Source organism: Cyrtonyx montezumae, unplaced genomic scaffold, assembly GCF_038088225.1.
Source record: "Cyrtonyx montezumae isolate F1298 unplaced genomic scaffold, pur_monq_1.0 scaffold_16, whole genome shotgun sequence".
NCBI lineage: Eukaryota > Metazoa > Chordata > Aves > Galliformes > Odontophoridae > Cyrtonyx > Cyrtonyx montezumae.
Window position 1 is genome coordinate 993,353 of NW_027071892.1, and position 26,045 is coordinate 1,019,397.

The window sequence follows — 26,045 nt, forward strand, 5'->3', positions numbered from 1 at the left end:
ACTTGCTTCCAAAGACCAGAATGCGACAAGGAACTTTCCACTTGCTGGGTCAGCAACTCAACGTTCTAAGTTTCTCATGACATGAGTTTAAGAAAGCTCAGCCTTCACTTACATAGCACAATTACTCAAATATGTCTACAAAGACATTCATCTTTAAGTTTTCACTAACTACCAATGTAGTCTCCAATTTCTATTGGAAAACTTTATCCCAAATCTAAGTTTCATCATTTCTTTCTTCTCTCACTGTGGGCTATACTTCTCTTCTTTTTTCTTTTTATACTTACATTGTAAAACAAACTGCAGCCTCAAGAACAGTAACAAATGTTTCGAAACTCCTATGTAGGTGAGTACTACAGGAATAATGAGAAACCTAGGGTTGAGACTGCTGCAGTGAGTGCTGATTTCTCAAATGCAAAGTTGTAAGTACGGGCATAAATGCATACTAATGGCAAGGATTATTACAAGTATTTTAAAAACAGCTGCTTACAGTTAGAGGAAGAAATTCTAGACTGTATTTCCTGAAAGATTTCCACTGTGAGAAGCAGCATTAAAACATTGTTTTGTTCCAGAATACAGTGATATTCATAATGCTACCAGGTTATTTGAATGTCCTGCTTTGTATAACAATCAATGTTTAAGAATTCTAAACCAATTTATCTGTGAACAATCCTAATACTAAAACACACTGTAAATAATGTGCTACCAAGTTAGAAAGGATCACACAGTTCTTTACTGCACAAAGTAAAGGATATTCAGAGTGGAAAAGTACAATGTACCAAAGCTATATTACATTTTTGAAATAACTGGAGGAAAAGAATAAAACAAGAAGAGGTTAATCTGAGTATTGCAATAACTTACTGATCCTTTAGCCAGCTGTTAACAAAAGGGATGGAAAAGAACTCTGTGAATGGCTCATCTTTCCTCCTTACGTTGTGGCTGATAAAAAAAAAAATCAACATCAACAGAAAAAGAAAATGACTCATATTAATTTGAAGTGCAGCTATTCTATTTGGAAATTAATGTCTTTGAATCACTAGACATAATATTAACAGTAAAAGCCATGATTAACTTACTTGTACAACCACTCCGTTAGGAAATCACAGGCAATGAATTTGGTCATTTTTCTCTAAAAATAGAAGATAGTTACAAATTATTTATTAGCTTTTCATTAGTCACGTATTTTTACAAGTGGAGAGGAACAGATGCTAAACTGACTGTTTTTATTAAATAAAATATACGTTACTCTGTCTCCTTAAATATTGCTCAGCCAAAATTTCAGACCTTTTGTGAAATGCCAAAATGTCAAGTTATAACATCAAGCTAAGTCAAGAAAAAAACAAGTGAGAAAATTTCATATACATTATCTTGATACTATAGTACTGCTGAAAGAAATATCCCTGAAGGGTAATCTTTCTTAATGGCAATCTCATTGCAAAGAAATCAACAGAACTCATATATTAAAATATGTTGTAAACTACTTGCCAAGTTGCTCCAAGCTCTATTATAATAGTTAAAATACTTAATTGCTTCCATGGACTTGAAAGAACATTGATAGAATATTGTTTCCTATTGCACAGAGAAAACTTGAAGGTGTTGTGCATAATACACATACACGACAGCATACTGCCTGGCTGCTCACAGAGAATCTCCTGCTGGGTATTCCATATGCAGCCTACAACTGCAGACTCACAGACAGAACCTGTTCAACTCTGCTGCAATACATAGCATAAAATAACTTTTGAGATCAAAATACCAAGCCTCAAATTTGATCAGTATAGAATTAAGGCCTTTCTTTTCCTAGAGGCTTCACCTCTACATTCCATCATTGCAAATTAAATGTATGTATGACTACAGGTGCTTATTCTTCTTTTCAGAAAACAGGTATGGTTCCATGGCATGGAAAATATAATCTAGACTGCTGGTCAGAATTAACTAGTCAGTTCTGGATCCCTCTTACACAAGATGTCTTACGGACAGACACAGCCAGAGTAAATGATAAAAGACAGCTAGTCACTGCCAAAGAGAGACAATCAGAATTTTATTAAAATAGCAGCCATTTAGAGGAAAGAAGGCCTATTCCCATGCAGAAGATAACACCATGTCAGATGGAAGATTCAACTGAAATTATTACTTTTCAGGAAAACAATTCATACTGGTCAAAGATATTAGTGAAAACTGTTAGATGTCATGAAAGAGGTTGGAGCCTGAAATAACTGTAAGAAATGAAGGAAATATTGTCACTTGCTAAGAAAAGCAGAATAACTATGCAATTGGAGCTTTAATGCATGAAGGATTACTTTATTCTATGTATTGCCTAAACCATCTGTGTTTCACCCTCTATTTCATGAATATGATGGAAAAATAAAAGATTGGGGGATGTGAACAGTGAGGCAGAAAAGAAGAGAGGTAATTCTTTCAAGGTTTGGGATCTAGCACAAGACATAAAGGGTCACTTTGCATCACAGCCACATGTGAAGTGAATGAGGAAGGTTCTTTGAGCTGCTGACTGCACAGTGCAGAATGCAGGTGGTCATGTAACTAGGGGATGACACCAGTGATATTCACAGATAGATGGCACAGCATCCCTAGATAACCTCAGAATGCACCTACTTTTCTAAGTAAATCTTACCATAGGTAGACATACAGTTAGTCTTCCACAGAACAGAAAGAAAATTGCTTTTAAGATAAGTGGAAGAACAGAACGAGGAGACTGCAAAACACCTTTCAGACCTGAACCCCATATCCTTTTTCAGGTTTCAGAACAAAAGTTTATAGATTCATGTAGAGCTCCATTACAATGCTTGGCTGCACAGAACATGTATACGTCTCTCTAAGGAATTCTCACACTTATCAGGATAATACCAAACATTGCTCCTAGAAGCCAAGCACCTAAGCTTTGAGAGACCAACACCCATTACTAGAGAGACTTCTGCAGCTCATTTTACATGATGACTTCTACTTGAGCAGAATTTGAAAACAGTGTTCGATTCTCCTTACGTAGCTATTCCTAAGCCTAATACAAAACTGAGTCCATTATTTAGTGAATTGTTTGAGACTAAATTGTTAAGAAAATTGAAATTACTAATGCTAGATTAAATGTATCTGTTTAAGTTCCTTTCCAATGGGAAGAAAAATAATCAGAATAATTTTGTCAAAGCAGCTATCTGTGAATCAAATTCATCTTAGCCTTGTCAGATTCAGTGACTTATCAGAGAGGAATTCAGTCTAAGTCCTTTCTTTTCATTTTTTCTTTTCTTCTCTGCCAAGAAACAGTTCACTCTGCTACTCATTAAAGCTTTAGTTGCAGAGCAGACAACGTTTATAGAAGGGAAAGAATGACATAAATGGACCCATCTTTGACACATTCCTCCTATGCTACATGAATCAAGATAAACACAGGAAATTTCTGCACAATGTGCATTGTTAACCTGCAGATGTCTTTATTAACTATTTATGACCAAAATTCACATACTAGTCTTCACTGTGCTTGGTAATTATCATGCAAAAATATTGGTGATGGGGAAATTGCAGTGAATGGAAGAAGTGAATTCTTTCATTCACTTTCCCTGATTTAATATACTAGAGCAATTTCTTTCTGTGACTGCCAACAAGAAAATATGAAAATAATAATGTTTAAACTTTGTTCAGTCTTAATTCTGAAAAATGAATGCATTACTTAAGTTTCATGAAAGGATTTAATACAATATATTTCCCCAGAGACATTTGAAAGGAGACAGAATAGAGCACAGGACAAATTTCAATAGAAAAAAAAAATCAGCAAGGGAATGCACAGGACAATCTAATAGGTCTCTTTCACCTCCCATTTAAAAACAAAGCTCCCATAGACTGCTCCCAGCCCATTTGAAGCCTACGGATATGATGGCATTTTTTTTAGGGTTTTGCTTTTCAGATTTCTCATGTACTCTATGTAATGCAAAGAAACCATTTACAAATTTAGTTTAGTCACTCTATCACTTTCCAAATAAGATCTTGCATATTGCTTTCTTACACAAATGACTACTTTCCTGTTCTGCACTTCTCTCCTGATTCTATAATTCTTCCTTTCCAGACAGGTGTCTTTTCTTATCTCTTCCCTGAGTTCCTCTGTTGGTCATTGGCCATTTTCAATTTTCTTCTTCAATCCCTTTAAAATGTGAAGACCTTTAGTCCCTCTCATCAGCAATACGCTCTTCACTCTCCCTTACTATTCATTCTCTTTCCCCATGTTCACGCAGCAATGCCTTCCGTCATTTCAACTATTGCTCTTTTTTGCACTGCTTCTTCTATCTTCCACTGCTATATGCTATTGGAACTGCCCTTTGTAAAGGGGCTTAAATGAGTCATGTCTAGCCAGAATTCAAATCCCATATTCCATTCTCATTCTTTACAATTTCAGTTACCTTAATCACAATTAATCATGTTCCCCCTCCTGTTCTCTCACGAACTTCATGAATCTCTTTACTCTTTGTTCTCTTCCTATTTTTGAATCTACTTCTGCTGTGTTTATCACAGGAACCTTTCTCCCTGCCCTCAGCTTTCTCTGGGTTTTCTAGGGGTTCTGTTTTTTATCCTAAAAATCAGTACTAGTCATTGCAATAATCACTTTACTACTAAATATGGCACAGATTTTTTCAAATTCATACAGAACAACATATTTCTTACAAAACAACAGGTACAATTAGAAATTACGCATTTAAGTCAGAAAAGGAAACAATGTCCAAGTACAAACACCTGGGCAGTAATGGAAAAGAACACAAATATTCATTTATATGGCAAGGATCAAGAGCTATTGTTTTATTAGTTATTGTTCAAAAAGAGAAGGAAACAGTGCCACAGTGGAAAATGATCATCTGGCATACGCTTGGTTTCCTAAACTTCCTTCCCCAATAGCAGGATTTCTCAATATATCAACAAAAAACACTCAGTGTCTTTATGACAAACTTTGCTAATTTTTACAGTGTTTCAATATATTAGAAAATAATAGCTTAAACTTGGCATTTGATTTTTTTTAAAGTTTTCTATGAAGCAATGCAAAGAAGCACAGAAAAATCTATTCTGAGGACAGACAGTTTCCAAAACATATACCATGGAACTTCTGCAAAATATCTCAGATGACAAACAGACAAGATCATCTTAGATTTGAGCTGAGTTTTGAAACTAAACTATTTCTAAGAATTCTTTTGTATTATTACAAAGTGCTGCTTTATTGCCTTCAAAAATATTTAATACCTACTTTGACTATTTTGTATTTGCAGATGACACCAAGCTGAGCAGTGCAGTCGATACACTGGAGGGAATGGAAGCCATCCAGAGGGACCTGGACAGGCTAGAGATGTGGGTCCATGTGAAACTCATGAGGTTCAACAAGGCCAAGTGCAAGGTGTTGCACTTGGGCCGTGGCAATCCCAGGTATTTATACAGACTGGGGGAAGAACTCCTGGAGAGTAGCCCTGTGGAGAAAGACTTGGGGTTCCTGATGGATGAGAAGCTGTACATGAGCCAGCATTGCATGCTTGCAGCCCAGAGGGCCAAATATATCCTGGGCTGCATTAAATAAAGGGTGGTCAGCAGAGGGACGGAGGGTTTTCCCTCTCTACTCAGCTCTTGTGAGGCCCCATCTGGAGTACTATGCCCAGACCTGGGGTCCCAGCACAAGAAAGATGCAGAGCTCCTGGAATGGGTCCAGAGGAGGGCCACTAAAATGATCAGAACGTCTTCTATGAGGAAAGGTTGAGGGAACTGGGCTTGTTTAGCTTGGAGAAGAGAAGGCTCCAGGGAGACCTCACTGTGGCCTTCCAATACTCGAAGGGAGTGTATAAACAGGGAGGGGAACGACTGTTTACATGCGTTGATAATGATAGGACAAGGGAGAATAGCTTAAAACTAAGACAGGGGAGGTTTAGGTTAGATATTAGGAGGAAATTTTTCACTCAGAGAGTGGTGACGCACTGGAATATGTTGCCCAGAGAGGTTGTGGATGCCCCATCCCTGGAGGCATTCAAGGCAACCCTGCCCATGGCGGGGGGGCGGGGGGTTGAAACTTGATAATCTTTGAGATCCTTTTCAACCCAGGCCACTCTGTGATTCTATGTATTTTAAGGCAGCTTCAAAACAATTTTTGTTTGACAATATCAACTTCCTTTAAAGAAAATCTGAATCTATATAAATTTCATTAAAGTGGGAAGAATAATATATATGTTCAATTTGTTATTGGCCAGATAATGTAAAGATGATGGCAGGAACGATAAATACAAATGTCATGCCACAATGACGAGTACACAGTCCACTTTCTTATTTTGCCTGTAACTAATCACAGATTATAAATATCTATAAACATATCTATGAAACCAATCATCTCACAGACACAAATCTTGCAAAGACAAAGCAAAAAATGGAAATAACTTACTGTTATTAAAAGTACAGATTTGGATTTGAAATACAAGTTTGGAGTGTCTAGCCAAGCATGGTGAGTCAATTTTTTGTGAACTTTGGGCTGTGCTAAGGACATCTATGGCAATGTCAAATACTACATATTTATTTTTTTACAAATATGCTTGTTATCACAGATACACATACCTATAACAGGAAGTCAATGTCAGTAGTTGGAGTGGAGGTATGTCAAGATCTCCGATGATTAACCCACTAGTATCTGAAAATCATCCTTATTTAGCTTTCATTTTAATTTATAACCCCAACAGTACAGACGGTATTCCTCAGGTATTTATCATGTACAAAAGAGGGATTGTCATCTGTATTACTCTTTGTACTATTAAGTTTCAAGTAAGAGGAGGTTCAGTTACAAGCATAAAAATATAGAAGAGGTAAGTATTAGCATGAAAATCACTGATGACAAGCAAAAAGTAGGGAGGAGATTGCAAAAAAAAAATTACTTCCACAGCTGGAGAAAACAGGAGAAAAGATGCAAACTCCACAAACCATGAGTTCCTAAACTGTTGCTGAGGGTCTGGGAGTTATGCTGATACAATGAGCTTTCTTTTGCACTGGATCTAATCCACTCTTAAGTATCCCCTGTGTACAATGTGGACTGTCTCTCTAGGTGCATTTACACACAGACAGAAGAAATACTTGAATATACACTGAAGAAAAATTTTTTTAAAGGAATGATTTTATAAGCTCACCAATGCTGAATACTCTGCCTTCCACTTAAATTGAAATAATTTATACAGAATTTTAAAAGTTTAAAAATATAAATTATACCCACCTTAGGATGGGTATCAGACCAGCAAAAATAACTGAGTAATGAAACGAACTGTATTAAGTAAACATCAAGTTCTTTATGAATGATGTGATGCATAGTAATGTCTGAAATAGAGCAAACCTTGACTAGATGCAACTGAATATTTAACGAGAATTGGGTGCAAACAGACACTGGTATAATGATGAAACAATCTGTTCTGGATTGCTTGACGAAAAACCACTGCAAGCAAACTAAATCCAAAACAACTCATGATAGGTTATTTTACATTACTGTCATCAGTTTTCATGCAAACAAATAAACACAACCTGTGAAATAAAAGGCTGTAACTTCCCGACAGTGGTCTGAACTGAAACCTAGGAACTAACCTCAAAACACTTTTCCTTCTTTGCTTCATGCAGAAGTTCAATCATTCCAGGTAAGAGTACTGGAAATATGTAGTACTCTAAATATTCTTGAGGAGAACCTGCACAAAACAGGACAGCTTTCACTTACAGAAAAGCACTTAAATTTCACAAACAACAGATAACGTTCCTCTGGAAGATGGGACAGGCTACTTGGGGAGACTACAGAGAACTTGCCAAGATTTGCAGGCAGAGACTTAGAAATGCTAAAGCCCAGCTTGAACTTAGACTGGCTACTGCAGTAAAGGAGAACAGGAAGTCCTTTTACAAATATATTAACAGAAAGAGAAGAACTAAGGAGAATTTCTCTCCTTTACTTGATGCGGCAGGGAATGTAAGCACAGAGGATAAGGAAGGGTTGAGGCTGAGGTTCTCAATGCCTTCTTCACATCTGTCTTTAATAGACAGAGCAGTTGTCCACAGAGTACTTGCCCTGACCTGGAAGTCCGGGACGGGGTGCATAATGCACCCCCTGTGATCCAAGCAGAGACGGTCAGAGATCTACTCCTCCATCTGAACTGCCACAAGTCCATGGGGCCAGATGGGATCCACCCAAGGGTGCTGAGAGAGCTAGCAGAGGTGATTGCCGAGCCACTTTCTGCCATCTATCAGCATTCCTGGTTATCTGGAGAGGTCCCACAAGATTGGAGGCTTGCTGATGTGACTCCCATCTACAAGAAAGGCCGTAAGGAAGACCCGGGGAACTACAGGCCTGTCAGCCTGACCTCGGTATCAGGGAAAGTTATGGAGCAGATGATCTTGAGGGAACAACACGTGCATGGCAATAAAGGGATCAGACCCAGCCAGCACGGGTCCACCAAGGGCAGGTTGTGCTTGTCCAACCTCATCTCCTTCTATGACTGGGTGACCAGACAGGTAGATGAGGGAAAGGCTGTTGATGTAGTCTACCTGGACTTCAGCAAGGCCTTTGACACAATCTCCCACAGTATTCTTCAAAGGAAACTGGCAGCCCGTGGTGTGGACAGGTTCACTCTTCTCTGGGTGGAGAACTGGCTGGAGGGCCGTGCCCAGAGGGTAGTGGTTAATGGAGTTAAGTCCAGCTGGCGTCCTGTTACGAGTGGTGTCCCCCAAGGGTCAGTTTTGGGGCCCATCTTGTTTAATATCTTTATTGATGACCTAGACAAGGGGATTGAGTGTACCCTCAGTAAGACTGCAGATGACACCAAGTTGGGAGGATGTGTCAAACTGCCTGAGGGTAGAGAGGCCCTTCAGGGGGATTTGGATAGGCTGAACAGCTGGGCTGAGCTCAATGGGATGAGGTTCAATAAGGCCAAGTGCCGGGTCCTGCACTTTGGCCACAATAACCCCATGCAATGCTATAGGCTTGGGGCAGAATGGCTTGAAGAATGTAGAGAGGAAAAGGACCTGGGGGTGTTGGTTGATGCTTGGCTCAACATGAGCCGGCAGTGTGCCCAGGTGGCCAAGAAGGCCAACGGCATCCTGGCCTGTATTAGAAATAGTGTAGCCAGCAGGAGCAGGGAGGTGATCATCCCCCTGTACTCAGCTCTGGTACGGCCGCACCTCGAGTACTGTGTTCAGTTTTGGGCCCCTCACTACAAGAAGGACATTGAGGCCCTGGAGCGTGTTCAGAGAAGGGCAACAAAACTGGTGAGGGGTCTGGAGCACAAGTCTTATGAGGAGCGGCTGAGGGAGCTGGGATTGTTCAGTCTGGAGAAGAGGAGGCTCAGAGGAGATCTTATCGCACTCTACCACTTCCCGAAGGGGGGTTGTGGTGAGGAGAGGGTGGGCCTCTTCTCCCTGATAAATAATGACAGGACGAGAGGGAATGGCCACAAGCTGCACCGGGGAAGATTTAGATTAGATTCGAGGAAATGTTTTTTCTCTGAAAGAGTGGTCAGGCACTGGGATGGCCTGCCCAGGGAGGTGGTTGAGGCACCATCCCTAGCGCTGTTCAAGAAGCGTTTAGATGAGGTGCTAAGGGATTTGATTTAGTAGTTTAGTGGGGAGGGATGGTGATAGGAGGATGGTTGGACTAGATGATCTTGTAGGTCCTTTCCAACCTAATGTACCTATGAACATAAAAGAAGTATAAATCATTTTATCAGCATCACTGCAGCTTGAACTAAGTACAGATTCTCTTAACTTCCGTTTCTTCAGACAAGATTACACAAACTTGAGTAAATTTCAAACCAAAGGTGCATCAACACTGCACACTGCACTGTGCCTCAAAGATGTTAAGACTAGTGTAAAACTCAGACAACAGAAGCAGTTTAGCATGAGGAAATGAGGAGCAATGTGGACTGATATACCCTGACAGGAAGAACAGCAAATGTGCCTGCACTGCACTTAGGGCTTTTAAAGCCAGACCTCTTTTGATATCTGCACTCATGTTCTTTACAATCTGCTGTAATAGAGTTGGTTATAAAATTGACTTTCTAGGTAGAGGGGAGAAAAAACGTTGTGTTTTAGTAATGCTGTGATTTCTCTCCTAACCAGTTCCTAGTCACCAGATTCTTTTGAATCTTAACATAAGTCCACACACCTTGAAAAGGCTGTGTGGGTTGGCATCTGTCAATGGTTTACGGGCAGGTTCGGCCCGGTTCCGTGATGATTGGTGCGGGGGACCCATGGACCCACGCCCCAGGAAAGGGGAAGGGGGAAAAGGAAAAGGGAAAAGGGAGATGGGCCTAGGAACAAAACAGCTGCAACGATCTGAGGAGGAAAGCTAATTTACTAAATAAGATATCAGAAAGGAAAATAACACAATATAGTATAATTGGAATTGAGGCAAATGAGTCAAATAAAATGAGCAGGAGAGAGAGTGTCCGATAAACCGAAGGCCTTACGCTAACGCTGAAGGCGGACGGCTGCAACAAACACCCACTGCTGAGCTTGGTCCCGAAGGGAAGAGAGAGTCCTGTGACTGCAGACAGTTTTTATCTTTCCCTCTGAGCGGAAATATGTAAAAATGCAAAGCATCGCACAGTCCTCTGGGGAATGTAGTTCTACTGAGACAGGTACACCTAGAACTATCGACGATCCACAGAGCTGGAGCATTAACTCTCCAACTCCCAATACACCACATGATGTTATGATGTGGAATATCAATAATACAACAGAAATCATAAAACCATAACAGCATCTCTCTTATTTATGTTTCTACTGACAGTACTCTGAGCCCTATTTCCTGTGTGCTCATGCTCTGAACTCTATGCAAAAGAGCTACTGTCGGTGTTACAAACAAACAAACGAAGAAACGAAGAAACAAAGAAACAAACAAAAAACCTACCCAGGGTCTTTGTTCTACATAAAGCCTAATGGCTGCATGCCTCTCAAAAGACTCACACAGTCTCCCCCTCAGCCTTTCCCCACATCCCCACCTTCCCTAACAGGACCTTCCACCACCAACTTATAAACTGGTTAATATGAAGGACCCTTCTGACTCCTTTGATGAAGACACCATACATGTAGTAACTCAAGTTCACTGGGTATGTGGGAACAGAGAGCATGACCCCATATGTAGCTGTAAGAGCCCACCCCTCAGAATGGCAAACAAACCAGAACCTGTCATGATCTCAGCAAAGCAAGGATGGCTCATTGGCTGAAGTGCTGCCTTCAATTAAAAGCCAGACTGCCTGCCTGCCATACAGTAATTATTCCAGTTTTAGTGTGTTTGATAGGGATTAAGTCATACACTTCCTCTTCTGGCAATAAACAGCTGAAACACTAAAAGCATACCACTACTTGGTAAATTGGTACAAATGGTATAGAAATTGATAAAAATGAAATAACAAAACTTGAGAGTTATTTCCACTCTAATTTGTAATCACTTGAGTAAAATAATATTTTGAAAGCAGTTTTAATTATCTGTCTAGTCTATAGATCCTAATTTTGCATTATTAATTTAGAAGTAGAAATAGTTGTCCTTCTCTGATCTAACTGTTAAAATAAAGTTACTTATTCAGAAGATAGTAGAAATATCATAACAGCTAGACACTGATAATAATTCCTAATGCATGTACATTTGAGCTCACATCATCTCACAGAGGCCAAGCTGGCTCCCACACATAGAGCAGGGAAGTTTCACTTAAGAAAAGGTGGCATAACTGTTAGCATTTCATCTGCTTGTTTGTTTTTTTTTAAAGCTTTTGAACTGTTTGCACTTTGACCAACCTCATCTCCTTCTATGACCAGATGATCTGCCTGGTGGAAGAGGGAAAGGCTGTCGTCATAGTCTACCTGGACTTCAGCAAATCCTTTGGCAGTGACTCCCACAGTATTCTCCAGCAGTCCATGGAATGGACAAGTATACAATTTGCTGGGTAAAGAACTGGTAGGAGGGCCAGGCCCAGAGAGTGGTGGTGGATGGAGTTACACCCAGCTCATGACTGGTCACGAGTGGTGTTCCCAGGGGTTTGTACTGGGACCTGTAAGTTTGCAGATGACATCAATCTAGGGTAAGTGCTGATATGCCTGAGATTAGGAAGGCCCTACAGAGGGATCTAGTAGATAGGCTGCATCAATGGGCTGAGGCCAAGTGTATGAGAATCAAAAAGACCAAGCGCAGGGTCCTGCAATTCAGTCACAACAACTCTATGTAATGCATGGGGAAGAGTGGCTGGAAAGCTGGGCAGCAGAAAAGGCTCTGAGGGTGCTGGTCAACAGCCAGCTGAACATGAGCCAGCAGTGTGCCCATGTGACCAAGAAGGCCAGCAGCATCCTGGCTTACATCAGAAATAGTATTACCAGCAGGACTGGGAGATCGTCCCTCTGAACTGGCAATGCTGTACCTCAAGTGCTGTGATCACCTCTGGGTCCCTCACTGCAAGAAAGACATCAAGGCCCTGCAGTGTGTCCAGAGAAGGACAACAGAGCTGTGAGGGGTCTGGAGCATAGGTCTGATAGTGAGCAGCTGAGGGAACTGGGATTGTTCAGTTTGGAGAAGACCTTATCGCTCTCTACAACTCCTCAAAAGGAGGTTGTGGTGAGGTGGTAAGCCTCTTCCCCCAAGTAAAAGTGATAGGACAAGAGGTTCAGATCAGATATCAGGGAATATTTATTCTCTAAAAGAGTGGTCAGGCACTGGCAGAGGCTGCCCGGTGGAGTCACTGTCCCTGGAAGGCTCGAGAACCATGGAATGTAGTACTCATGGACAAGGTTTAGCGGGCATGGTGGTAGGTAGATGGTGGGATTGGATGGTCTTAGAGGTCTTTTCCAACTTTAGTGATTATGTGATTCTGTGATGAATTGCAGCCAATGACAAATCCTTGCCAAATACGAGAAAAATGTTAACAGCAGGGTTCAAGGGAATACATGTAGTACTTACATGTTTTTGGATCAGGTGCTTCAGGAAGGGGGGCTGCCTTGGGTATGGGAAGCAACTGTTGGACAACTGCCTCAGCTGCAGGGGATGGGTAAAATTGTTCTGTATATAATGGCTGCAACATTCCTGCCTCCAAACTCACCTGTTTAAGATAAATGTAACCTACATAAATATCCCAATCAAACTGAAAGAAATGTAGAAACCAATCCAGAAGGAAACACCATAAAATCGATAAGGTAAAAAAAATAATGCTAATTTCTAAAACAAATATTAAATTGTTTCTGTATTTTATGCACACTTTCTCATTAAATTTTTTGCCATTTCCATATCAGTGAAAACATCCAAAGCTAAGAGAGGGTATATATGATTGTTTTCAAAAGAAGGTGGTAAGATATCATCATTTAAAAAACTTTTTAGCCATTCTAAAATTTTTGAAAATTGGCACTGTTTTCTGAATAAGTATTCTTCCACTTCCACTTATATATAGCGTATGCAGCTTATATATCTGTTCCTGTTTTGCTCAGAAGTTCTAATATTCACCATTTGAAGCAAAGAAACAAAGCACGACTAGGTACGTTCAAAACAGGTGCAACTTGCAACTTCCAATCTTAAGTTTCTTCAAACAGGAACATTACAGATACCAGCACCAAAAAACAAACAAACAAAAAAAAGTCAAAAAGGTTACTTATGTATTTAGGAGTACCAGAACTGTAACAGTGAGCCAGAAGAATACCTTTAGCAGACCATGAACTACATCTGTTACAAAAATTCAGATACCTTCCATTACATATGCAAGAACGCAGTACCACTATATTTGGTATGAAAATGTGCTGTGAAAACAATGTCATCTCAACAGTTTCCCTTTGAAATTCAGCTGGATTTATGCGTTACTGAAATAGTGTGTATTTCAACATGTACTGCAAGTCAGTGACTGCAGTATCATGTGGTCACATCTAAGTGACCTACCACATATGTGGAACTGGGGTGTATTAGCTTGTGCTTGCTCCCTTTGTTTCACACATCAGTGCTGGGTCTGCCTGCATTACAAGCAGGAGATCCCTTCTGACACTTCTGACTCCAGACTGTGAAGCTGACAGCTGAAGACAAAAGGCAGCAGGCCATACACACCAAACACAGCTGCCATCTATTTTTAGGACAGCATTACCCAAGTTGCTTTAAATAAAAGCCATGATTTGGAATATTGCATTTATTGATTCACAAAAGTTGTTTGCAAAATGTAGTTCTGTTTCCATTTTATGAATGAGTCTACTCTGTGGCAACCTAATTTTCCTATTTTGATATGTAAAACATGATGTCTTATGAAGATTTGTACTTGAACTATACTCACAGATTTCTGTACTGATTCAGGGATACCTGGAAATTGACACTGTTCTGCTTCATACTCTAAGAGTAAAAAGAAGTAAAATATTCACGTGAAAGACTTTAAAAACACTTTTTCTAACCAAGCATTACTTTCCCACAGACTGTACTCTGATCTGAAACAACAAATTCAGCATACAACAAGTATTAGCTTAATACAGGACCTGATGTGCTAAGACAAGGCAAAATTTGGCAGTCTCTTGTCCTGTTTTTAAGTCAAGTTCAAGGTTTTCAGCAATAAAAGAACACCTTATTGGGACCAAAAAAAAAAATTTTAATATTTAAATGTAGATGTTCACATGGTATGAACCATTGGTTTAACTCGTATACAGCACCACTTTTCAACTTCCCTATGAGCAACCAAGTCCCTAGGACATTGCTAAGACCTATCTTCACTTCCAAAAACACAAATGAAGGAGCAGTACGTGACCCACTGAAATTAGAGCAAATCAAAATAAGAAAATCAAGAACAGCAATGGATCTAATAGTGACACTAAGCCACACAACACGAAGGGCTCTGACATACAGAGCAATCAGGGTCAGTTCTCTGTTATGGGATGTATCACACTGCTCCTGTTATTGGGTGTACTGCATTGCTCCTCTGCTATAGGCTGCATTGCATCGCCACTTTGTTATGGGCTGTACTGCAACACTCCTTTGCTGTGGACTGTACTGCACTGCTTCTCCATTATGGGGTGTGCCACGTTACTTCTCTGCTATGGTATGTACCACACTGCTAATCATTATGGGATGTAGTGCATCACCCCCTGCGTGCAGTGCAGACGCCTAAACCGTCACATTACAACAACTTCACTCCCACATTACAAATCGCCGTTTGTACCTTATTACCTTAAGGCATTACAAAGCAGTACATCAAAGAACTCGACCGGGGCTCCTGCTAACCAGTCAGCGTGTGCTGCTCCTCACCGAGCGCAGTCGGAGCGCTGAGCTGCCAAGGCCCTGCCCGCTCCCGTAACAGCCGCCAGCGCGGGGCTCCCCACGGCAGCTCACCGCCCCACAGCCGCGCGGCGCCGTGACCGCGGCCCTACTCCTACAGCGCGCTTCCGCCCCACGGCAACACGGCAGAATGGCACGCAGACACCGACAGCTGAAAGGAACGAGGCCGTGAGAAGGCCGCTCAACCCCGCGGCGCCGGGCAGGCCTACCTGCACACGACCGCAACCCCAGGCCCGGCCGCGGCCCGCCCGCCGCCGCCATGTCGCACCGCGTCGCCACGGCAACGGTGGCGACATTCCGCGGGGAGGGGCGGAGCACACGGCAGCGTTCTGCTTCCGGGGCGCTGCGCCGCACGTGGGCCGCGGCAGGTAAGGGGCGGCGGGGGCGCGTGAGTGCGCGGGCCGAATTTTTCCGCGCCGTCCGTGAGGGAGCGGAGGTCTTGGGCTGAATCCTGCGCGACCCGCGCGGGGTGACGCCTCATCCGTACCTGGACGGGAGGACGAGGTTTCCGGCGGCCCCGCACAGAGTGGCTGCGCGGCCTGGAAGCGCCTCTGCGAGTGCGGGCCCTTACAGAAGCCCTTTGTGCGCTCACTGTTAAGGTGAGAATCGAAGCAGGTACTCAGGATAAGGCGGGAGCGTTGCAGGTGGAGCCTGCTGTCACCTCATAAGCAGCGTCCCGAGAGGGGCTGTGAGGCTGTGGGACCATGCCAGAACTGAAGTGCCTTGGAAGGATCCTGAGCTGTTACGTGGAAGATGAGGGGATGCAAAGTGTGTGTGCTAAGCGTGACCTCTTACCTGGAAATCCACCTAAACTGTACTGTATATACATTATATGTCTTGCTAGAAATAATTTTTGTAGGATATATGTTTTTGTGATATGTCATGCACTGTAGCTATCAAAAAATAAATAAATAAGGCCACTCCTTCACCACTCCAGTAACTGTAGTTCAGTGCTGTGTATGCTTCTGGTTCCTCCATCACTGAAGATCAATAGTCTCTGATGCTCTTTTTCCCAGTTTTGCAGTCAGACGTGTTGACAGGTTTCAGAGGAAGGGCACACCAGATAGGCCAGGATTTGCAATGTCATGTTGTGTTGAATCTGTGCAGTAACATCTTCATTTCTTAATTTTTATTTTTTTTTCAGAATGACAGTCAATAAAAAGAGAAAACAAGTTCATGATGAACCTGCACAGAAGAAGGAAAAAGCAAGAAGTGGGAACCAGACTGCCATTAAAACTGAGAAAAGAATTCAGACTGTCACTGATGTAGAGGATGATGACTGGTGTGAGATGAAAAAAGAGGTAAGGAAGAAGGAAAGTGTAAAAGAAGATGAATGTTCAGGCCAATTAAATCTGAAGAAGAAAAACAAAAAAAGAGAGGTTAGCTTTGAATTACCTAAAGAAGCACATTCAGAAGACTTTCTGTATGTAGAAAGCCATCAGGATTTAGAACAAGAAGAAGGATCTGAGCTAAAATGCTCAGAAGCTAAAGTGTTGAAGAAGAAGAGAAAAAAAAATCGATGTCATGCCTCCTTATCACTGGAGAGTAAACAGAATAGTGATGTGGATCTTTCAAATCATTATGCAGATGGTATTCAGGAAAATAAACTTGCTTTCACAAAAAGCAGAAAGAATAACTCTTTGAATTTGAAACTGGATGGTATAGTAACGAAGAAAAAAAAGAAGACGGGCATTTCTTCTTTAGCATTAGCAGACATCCAGGACAGTGAACATAAACAGTTTCAAAAAGATTATAAAGAAACACATGCACATGTTTCAGAAGGAAAATCTGTTACTGGTGAAAATCACAGAACAGATACTAGCCATAATGATGGGAAGGGTTATATGAGAAGAAAGAAGAGGAAGAAAAAAAGGTCAGACTCTTTTTTGCCACTAGCAAATCAGAACAATTCTACTGTTCATTGTAGTCCCGTTGCATCAAGTGACTTCAGAAAAAAGAACAGGAAGGAAGTTACATTGACAAATAAAGAGGAGAAGGACACTACTGAGAACTTAGAAAGTGTCAGAAAGACCAAGAAGAAGAAGAAAAAGAAAAGCAAATCTATTTCCTTAAAGTGTAAAGATGATCAGTGCTACAGTGAGAGAGTTCTTGATAAGCATCTCCCTAGATTGCAGGAAGTTGAGTGTGAGGAGGAAGAGCTGTCTGGGAAAAGCAGGAATAATAATGAGGCAACCAAGAAGAAAAAGGAAAGGAAGATTGAAAAAGATAAAGAAACAACTTTTTCAGAAATTTCTTTAAGCAATGACTGTACATCTAAAAGAAAAAAAGTAACACCACTAGTAAGCAACAAAAAGAACAAAGAGAGGAAAATGAAGCCAGCTGAATGTGTCACAGGGGACACTGCAGGTGATAGGATGTTATGCAATTCTAATCACATGCTCTCTGACAAAAACAGAAAAAAAGTGCTAGAGGACTCTGCTGAAGAGTCAAGATCAAATGCAAGTACCAAAAAGAGAAGGTTAAAAATAGAAGACGGGGGAAATAAGACGTTGGTAAGTTGTTAAGAAGGTCCAATCTTATGCTCAGATTTCCTGTAGATATTAGGAGATAACTCTGAAAGTGAAGAAATTCCAGTCTGTGTAGTGGCAGGCATTGTGCTTAGGTCGTTGTTCTTGCAAGGACATCATCACCACATATGTGGGATTTTCTTCCCTGTAAGAAAGCACTAAGCTTCAGAGTGAAGGTGTTATCACAGTGCCTTGTGTACCTTGTGCTTAAGAGATGTCATAACTGTTAAGGAGTACAAGGAGAGTCAGATGACAAATAGAGCAGATGCACATCCGGTGTCAGAGGACTTGGTGTACTTTGAAGTTGTTACCATGTGTGAATGCGCTCCCCTTCCTGCAGCATGGGGGAGTTGAGGCCAGCACACTCCTGGCCAGGTTTGTTTTTGCCTTTTGGTGACCTTCAGCAGGTCAAACCGTGCTGCAATTGGCTGAGGTGAAGATGCAGTGCTCCTCCCTGCCTGTCTGCCTCTTACATTTCCAGCTAAAAGAGAACCCAGCACAGCTGTTTTCGAAGTCCTGTCATAGCAGCTTTCCTGCTTGTTTTAAGAGATCTGAATAGACAGTACTAGGCCATCTAGAAGTAAGGGGGTTTTTTTTGGTTTTTTTTTTTCTTTTTTTAGTTAGAAGAATGAGCTCTCCTTACTGCAGACAGCGTTCCATTTTTGATAGTGGATATATGTGTGTGTGTATAAGTACACAAAAGCTAGTTTTGGAAAATGAGTTGAATCATCCATGGCTTTAAATAAAACTGTAAACCCTCAAAAAAGTAACAGAAGCTTCTGCTCTGTAACATACAAAAAAAAATCTCTGTTAGATTTGAGGAAATATTTTTTCTCTGAAAGAGTGGTCAGGCACTGGAATGGCCTGCCCAGGGAGGTGGGTGAGGCACCATCCCTAGCGCTGTTCAAGAAGCATTTAGATGAGGTGCTAAGGGATTTGATTTAGTAGTTTAGTGGGTAGGGATGGTGACAGGAGGATGGTTGGACTAGATGATCTTGTAGGTCCTTTCCAACCTAATGTACCTATGAATCTATGAATACAAATATTTTCCTTGTCTTAGTGTTCCGTGGCTATATTTCATGCTTGGATTACTGTATCCAGCTGTATCAGTACATCTTCCAAAAGCTTATGGCTCTGGTATACCGCTGTCCTGGACTTAAAACTTAACCTATTACAATGGGTGCCCTAAAATCGAAACACAAATTTGGAAAAGACAGATGGGGCAGTGATCTAGAAACTGCAGTCAGCGGGAGCAGACATTGCTGAAGGGCTGCACTTTGCAAAGGAGTTCTTGGTGATGGACTGCTCGTCGACTCCTTCCAGCCTGCCCTTCCCTTCCTGCCATAGCTGCTCTGTCAATGTGAGTTCCCTGTTCCTCAGTCTCAAGCGTGGAACTAATGTGCTGTTTAGTGCCAGGATAGGGGCAGCTTGTGTGTGCCATGCCTCTCCTCTCTCCAGACTGGAAGCTTTTTGGGGACTGTCATTGATTCTGTATGTGTACAGGACCAAACACAGAGCAGATGCCTCTCGAGTGCTTTCTGTTGAGTTGTTTTTTGTCTCGGTGCTGGTAGTGGGGTTGGCATGCTTCAGGCCTACCATGTGCATTCATATGGACCATTATCTTACCACTGGTTTCACTTTTGTTTTCTTTTCCACTATTTTTGCCCTTTATTTCAATTACAAATTTCAACCTACAATCAGAATCACCATGGTTGGAAAAGTTACCTACGAGGTTTTCCAGTCCAACTGTCCACCTATCAACAATAGTTCTCATTAAACCATGTCCCTCAATGCATTGTCTAAATGTTCCTTGAACACCTCCAGCTTCCACAATAGCTTTTAATATGAAGTGCTCCTGCTTGCAAATAAACATATATATGTGTATAATAATAAAATATTATAAAATAAGTGTATATATGTATATATATATAAATTATTTTAAATTTATGTTTTGTAAGGAGTTTTTTGGAGGGGAAGGAGAAAATCCCTCCAAAGAAAGCTACAGGTTTAGCTGGAATTTCCAGCTTTGATCTGTTTCTTCTGACCCCAAAGTAACACTGCTGTATTAATAGCTTAGTGATTTCCCTGCTTACTCCTGTGTAAATTAATTAACAGTAATGGATAATAATATTCATACAAGTTTTTTGCTGTTTTACAGGAAGATGTGGATGATGTAACTATTGTGCAGGAAAAAAAAGGAAACTGTGATGAAATTAAAATAGACAAGGTATGCTTTATCTCAGTTAAGCGTGATTAAAAGCAAGTAAGATGTAAAGCAAGTGTACATAGAATTTGTAACAGAAAGAATGCCTTCTGTTGGTCTATGCCAATATTTTCCTAAGAAGAGCTCTGCTTAAAATTTGCTTTAGTTCTCATAGGTTAAGTCAAAAATGTAGAGCTCCACTTAGTGTCAGAAGATTCTAAGTAGCTTACTCAGTTAAGTAAACATTTCTTTGCCTCTCATCACTGCTGTCAATTTCACCATAGCTGTTACCTGCAGTTAGACAAACGTATCTGATACTACAGAATGTTCATTTAAGATAGCACTAGAAAAAGCAGAGCTCTTAAGTGGAGTGTGTAAGATCACATGCAGCTTTCTTAATTATCCTTGCAAAATTCTGAAGACAAATTATCATCTTAATCTTCCCTCATCTTCTTACTGTGAATTAAATTAACTGTTGTTTGACACAGAGGACAGTGGCTTGTGTTGCTTTTCTCTGTGCACTAGGTGAGGCGGCAGGCTCTACAAGAAGAGATTGATAGAGAATCTGGAAAAACTAACATTTTCGGACCCAAAACTAAAGTGGTACGTATGAATTCAGACTTTGATCTCATGGAAATACTATGTACCAGAGCCACTTCCCAGGGGGAGGTGAGGGGGGAAGCACTGAAAACAGCATTTTTCCGTATCTGTTTGTTTATATGGTTTGGCAATGCTGTTCTCCTGATTGTAAATTTAGAGTCATGCTACTGAATGAATTACAACAATGCCAAGAGAATCTGGGAGCCAACCAGCAAATTCCTAACATCAGTTGGAATTTTTCAGAAGTATGATTGCCATCAGAGATCTTAAAAGCAGAGATCTTAAAAGCATGTGTTTTCTCTGGTTTCTCTGGTGAACTGGCTATGAAGGATTTATACAAAGCCATTTGCTGCTTGCTGTGAAATATAAATGATTCTAGGCCACAGAGATAGCTGTCACTGAATTTTATTTGAATTGCTATCTGGAAGAATTCGCAGACATTCAGAAATGGCAATGCATGTGAAAAGGTGAGAGGGATGATAACTGACTGTGAAGGTCTGCAGTTTCTACAGGCAATACTCTCATAACTTAATTTCCACATCTCCACTTCTTTGAAAGACTGTTCTTTGCTTTTGCAGCCTCCTTAGCCTGCCTCCTGGCAGGTTTACCTTTCAGTAGGATAACTGTTACAGCAGTGTTTAGCAGGAATAATAGGATTCAGAAGGAGCTTTGCTAAAAATGTGGGGTTCTTCAGTTATTTGCAAAAGTGTTGCTCAGGACTTGGAAGGTCATTAATGCCTTTCTAGGACCTCAAGAAATTCCAGAAACAAGTCACGTAAGTTTTATGGAGTGGGAGGCAAACTGCAGTGCATCCTGAACTGCAGCTATCTAATCATCTCTGAAGGGAACGATCTTCTTTGGTGTTGATCTGACATTGTTTATTAATACATAGTTTTCATAGCTTTTATTTTTCTAATTGATGGGCTTCAAAAGGAGTGAGCTAGAAATACTGCAGCAAAAGCTATATCCATTGCTTACTGTTCACTTAAAAAAAAATTAAAAGGGTTTGATGAGCCATAATTATTTCCGCATCTGTGCAAATATCTCTCTCCTGTTCCAAAGGAAATACTTACTTATATATGTGTGTATTTGTGTCAGACTGGGGCTTGTACAGCAGCTTGTCCTTGTTTTTTGTTTTTTGTTTTTGTTGTTTTTTTAAACAGAAGTATTATGGATACATTTCTTTTAGTATCAGTGTTCTGGCCTGTGATGTTGGAGGATACTCTAGCTCCACGTTTTTATAACTTAAAAAACCTGCTGCAGCTTGCCTTCAATATTGTATAGCATGCTGTGTGTCAATATTGTATAGCATGCTGTGTGTCAATATTGTATAGCATGCTGTGTGTCAATATTGTATAGCATGGTGTGTGTCAATATTGTATAGCATGCTGTGTGTCATGTTGTCTGTCTGGTGAAGAATGACTGTTCCATGCAAGCTACAACTGTTAAGTTGGAAAGATTTCAGGATCACATAAACATACTACTCAGTTCACATTTTTTCCTGTGATGTATCCAGATCGGTCTGTTTAATTAATGACCAAACATTTTTCCATTTAATGTCACACCCAGTTAGGAAGAAAAAGATGGGAGTAGCAGCCCTGATAAAAGTAGTTAGAAATGACCATATAGATCCTAGCTGAAGCTCAGGAGTCAAAAAAGATCCTTAGGTAATGAAGTGTGCTCATAGCTAAGCCAAACGTTCATAAACTTCTTAAATCACACCCTCTGTCTTGGGTTATTCACAAACATGAATGGTTGAATTGTGGTTCTAGATGGATGTCTCAGAAAGGAGTCAATAGCTGCAGACTATTCAGAAAAGCTGAAGAAATATGTTTGTTCAAAGAATACAGTGAAAGTTGGAGTTATGGGATGGCAGACTGCAAGGTGAGGAGGTTCTGAGTCCTGTTGGTTAAGTGCATGCCCTAAAATTTTTACCCCCTTGCAGTCTAATTGGTAAGTAGTGGGATGAGAACGTCCTTGTTACTTAAAGTAGTTACTTGTTACTTTAAGTACTTAAAGCCAGATAGAATATGGTCTCTTAACACTAATCTAACAAAAGACTGGGGAAACAAAAGCTACTTAACCAAGGCAGTAGAAAATAAATAAATAAATAAATAAAAGCTTTAAAAAACTGTAAAGAGGCAACAGAGTGAGAGAAAGGTTAAGTCTTACAATTGTCTTAGAGTAAGAAAAATAGCTGCGCAGGGTCTGGTGCTATGAGCAGAAAAGTCTGTAAAAGCAGATGAAAAGGATTTAAAGTACATTAAACACAATCTCCAGGTAAAATAAACTCCTATGCTAATGAAGCTGCACTCCCGTTGGGTTATGGCAGTCTGATTACATCCTGCAAGAGGTGCTGCATGTGAATGTCTGCTTCTGGCAGTCTGCCCTGACGGTGATGATGGCTGGTGGTACACAGCTGCAAGTTGTCAGTCATGGTGGTGGGTTTTTTTATTTCATGTCTTGGTGTGTGTTTCACAGAATACAAAGATGGGTCAGTGGAGTACAGCTGCTTTTCAGAGTTCTGAGCGAGGAATGAAATTTCTTCGACTGATGGGTGGTTTCAAAAAGGGCTCTGCACCTATGGAAGATCTCTCTGTGACTACAAACAAACCGAACATGGCTCTGAACAGGGAAGGGGAGGAGAAGTTACAGCAGGCTCTGAAGGTGGAATTCGATAAAGCAATGGACTTGAAGCAACATAGAAGAATTGGTCTTGGATTTCAACCTGCTGCCAACAAAAAAGTGTACATAGACAAATATGCATCCAGATCTGTAAAATTTGAAGATTAAAACCGAAGTAATATAAGGAATGAGAATTCAGCAGGGAAATTTATTTTTGCTTTCCACTAACTTTACTTGAAATAAAATGTGAAGTGTTCAATAAATTGTACTTCAGAGGCATTTTTAGTACAAATTTTCGGCTGAATAGTTTATATGGAGCTGTGTCCTCATTTTGACACATGTGGAGCTAAAAACAGTAGGTTCTTAAACCTGTTCAGCATTTTCCACAGTCAAGAGAATGTTCCCCTTAAAAGCTAAACATAAGTGGACAGTGCCTGCAAGAAGGTAAAAGTTGGTAATTTTTTTTAAATAATGTTGATTTCATGCGCTTATTTTTAGCTACATCTTTGTGATTCAGAAAGATTTTAATATTCTGTAAAATCTTCACATTTTTACACTCAATGAGTGGTACAAACTGATGGTGTTTTACTCAGAAAAAATATTACTGGTTTGCTTACAAATTTGATGAGGGAAGACTTAACCATGAAAGTGGTTTCTTGAATATTTGTATCTTCATTATAATAAATACTCTTGAACTTCCTTTTTCAATGTGCTCTAGCAGTTTTATTTTCAAGAAGCAGCTGTTACCTGTAAATGAAATAAATGCTTTGTGGGAGATTTCCTAAATTATAAAAAGCAAGATGATTTTAATAATGTGTTTACTGAGTTCATTATAAATGAACTTGAATGAAATTTTTAATCTTCAGACCTTCAGGCAACTGCACTTTCACTTAATTTTTTTGAGTACAGACAAAGTAGAGTTTATTGTGTATGTTGTATTCAGAATTGAAAGGTCCACAGCAGTGTTTTGTGGGAAGTTACAAAAAGATAGTGGGAAAAATGTCCCATATTCTGTCACTGTCCACGTTGTTTGTTGTGGGATGTAGTGTGTAAGTTGTCAAGTCATCCTGGTTCTTGAGCATGACAAGAAGACCATCTCTTGTGTCTAAGGGCTGCTGTAGCAATGGTGGCCTCCTTGCAGGGAACTCCCTCGTACTCAACACAATTTACTATCTCTACTTACCAGCTCATTGTTCTGTTTTACTTGTCCTTTTTGAGAAGACGATGCCATCTAATCTGCTAAATTGTTTTTTTAAGGCAACCTTTCTTTCCACAGTAACCTTTTATGTTGGACTGCTGTGCCTGAAAGCAGCTGACTTCTGGCAGAAAATACTCCTGCAGAACAGTGTTTTCAGCATCTACTTAGAGGAAATGAAAAATCTCGCTGAGGTTCCTCCATAAGCTGTACCTGGGGAAGGAGATACTGAACCACTTCCTACAGGGCTTGGACACAGCTTTGAGAAAACCATTGCTTTTAAAGTTGCATTTAAAACAACTGCTACTTCAGCTTGAGCCTGATTGGCCCTAGTGCTTCTCAAAGGTGAGGGACTGGCTTCAGCACCTTTCTGGGCCACAGCTGTGGCTTTGCTTCAGGTAGCAAAGGTTCTGTTTTCTTTTTTAAGACGGACATTGAATTCAGGCCTTCTACTAATTGCCTGGCAAAAATTTTATTAAAGTAATGGAATAGGTAGGAAACTGTACTGATGGCTTCCTTTAAGAAGAGAAGGACAGAAGAGCATGTACAGGTCTCTGTTGGGTATGTAGTGACTAGTCTTGCATTGCCACTGATCTTCATCTGAAGGGGAAAATAGTTTTACAATTACCTTTGGATAAGGACATTTTTCCCCCTTTAGATCATGATGTAACATCATGATATAACACTGCTCTCCTGAACTGTAGCTGTGTGGACAGCATGACACCTTGCCCTTGCTAATACTTTGTCATAATCAAGACAGACATCTGGGAAAAAAATAGTTCAAGCAGTCAAATTTGCTCTAGCCTGTATTTACTAGTATTTAATATATACAGAAGCCAATCAGGTCTTTGGTAAGTGGAACACTTAAACTAAAATTATTTTTTCTCTAATGTGGAAGTAAGCCAAAAGCAGGTTATTGAGACTGGATGTTTAAAGCTTGCTCCTGGTAAACTAGAGCTTTCTGGATATCACTGAGCTATTTTTGCATTAATGAAAGCATTGGTAAAACACTCAAAAATCTTTCTCATGGCAGTTTTGCATCAATAAGTAAAATGAAGTTACACTGCTCAAAAGACAACAGGCAAAAATGGGTGTCTGTGGGGAAAAGGAATGGTTGGCTGGGCTGTTTGTAAGCCTGCTGTAGGTTTCCATTTTACAGAACATGGAACAGTTCCACACTGAGTTTGTAGAGGTATGTTTACCTTGGAGGACAATTTCTGCCATACCACAGATGCTCTATGTGACCTACTTGGCTGGTTAGACAGCTCAGTTCAATCCTGCTTACCCAGTTTCCAAGTCTAACTGAAAGAATCTTCCATGTATGACGTATGCAGTACTGCCATCTCACTATATGTAGGCTACACAGAGTTATCTAAAGAAAGTATAATTAAATTGGGTGCTGAAAGTTAGAAGGGTTGATGCTACTTAATTATCTTGCCATTCCTTCAGTTTTACTCCACAAATATATACATGTATATGCAGTCCATACAAGGCTATATTACCAAAAGGTCCTATCCATAGTACAAAATATGTATTTTACATATGTACCCTGATTTAGAGTAAGAATAATTTAGTAATTTGGGTGGTACTTATGATCAGCCTGCTAAGTCTGAATATTTTTTTTTTTTAGCA

The 26,045-nt window shown here is 40.4% G+C and overlaps 2 protein-coding genes across 4 annotated transcripts in view; one reads left to right on the forward strand and one right to left on the reverse strand.

Annotated features, from left to right (window-relative positions):
- Positions 1-15,603, reverse strand: part of IQCK (IQ motif containing K) — a 50,708-nt gene extending 35,105 nt beyond the window's left edge. Inside the window, exons 1-6 of one of the 3 annotated variants that reach the window (XM_065732296.1) lie at positions 15,472-15,603; positions 14,274-14,329; positions 12,929-13,067; positions 7,585-7,682; positions 1,074-1,126; positions 859-936 (exon numbers count right to left, since the gene is read on the reverse strand). In XM_065732296.1, coding sequence (XP_065588368.1) covers positions 859-936; positions 1,074-1,126; positions 7,585-7,682; positions 12,929-13,067; positions 14,274-14,329; positions 15,472-15,523 — 476 coding nt within the window. In that variant the 5' untranslated portion in view covers positions 15,524-15,603. The remainder of the gene's footprint in view (positions 1-858; positions 937-1,073; positions 1,127-7,584; positions 7,683-12,928; positions 13,068-14,273; positions 14,330-15,471) is intronic. The other 2 variants (XM_065732295.1, XM_065732297.1) reach the window with 2 other exon arrangements.
- KNOP1 (lysine rich nucleolar protein 1) lies at positions 15,385-23,517 on the forward strand. The gene is given in 6 exon segments (XM_065732286.1): positions 15,385-15,576; positions 15,579-15,630; positions 16,407-17,775; positions 19,949-20,017; positions 20,519-20,596; positions 23,075-23,517. Coding segments are annotated over 6 exon segments (1,935 nt in total). The 5' UTR covers positions 15,385-15,521; the 3' UTR covers positions 23,387-23,517.
- Positions 23,518-26,045: the final 2,528 nt, after the last annotated feature.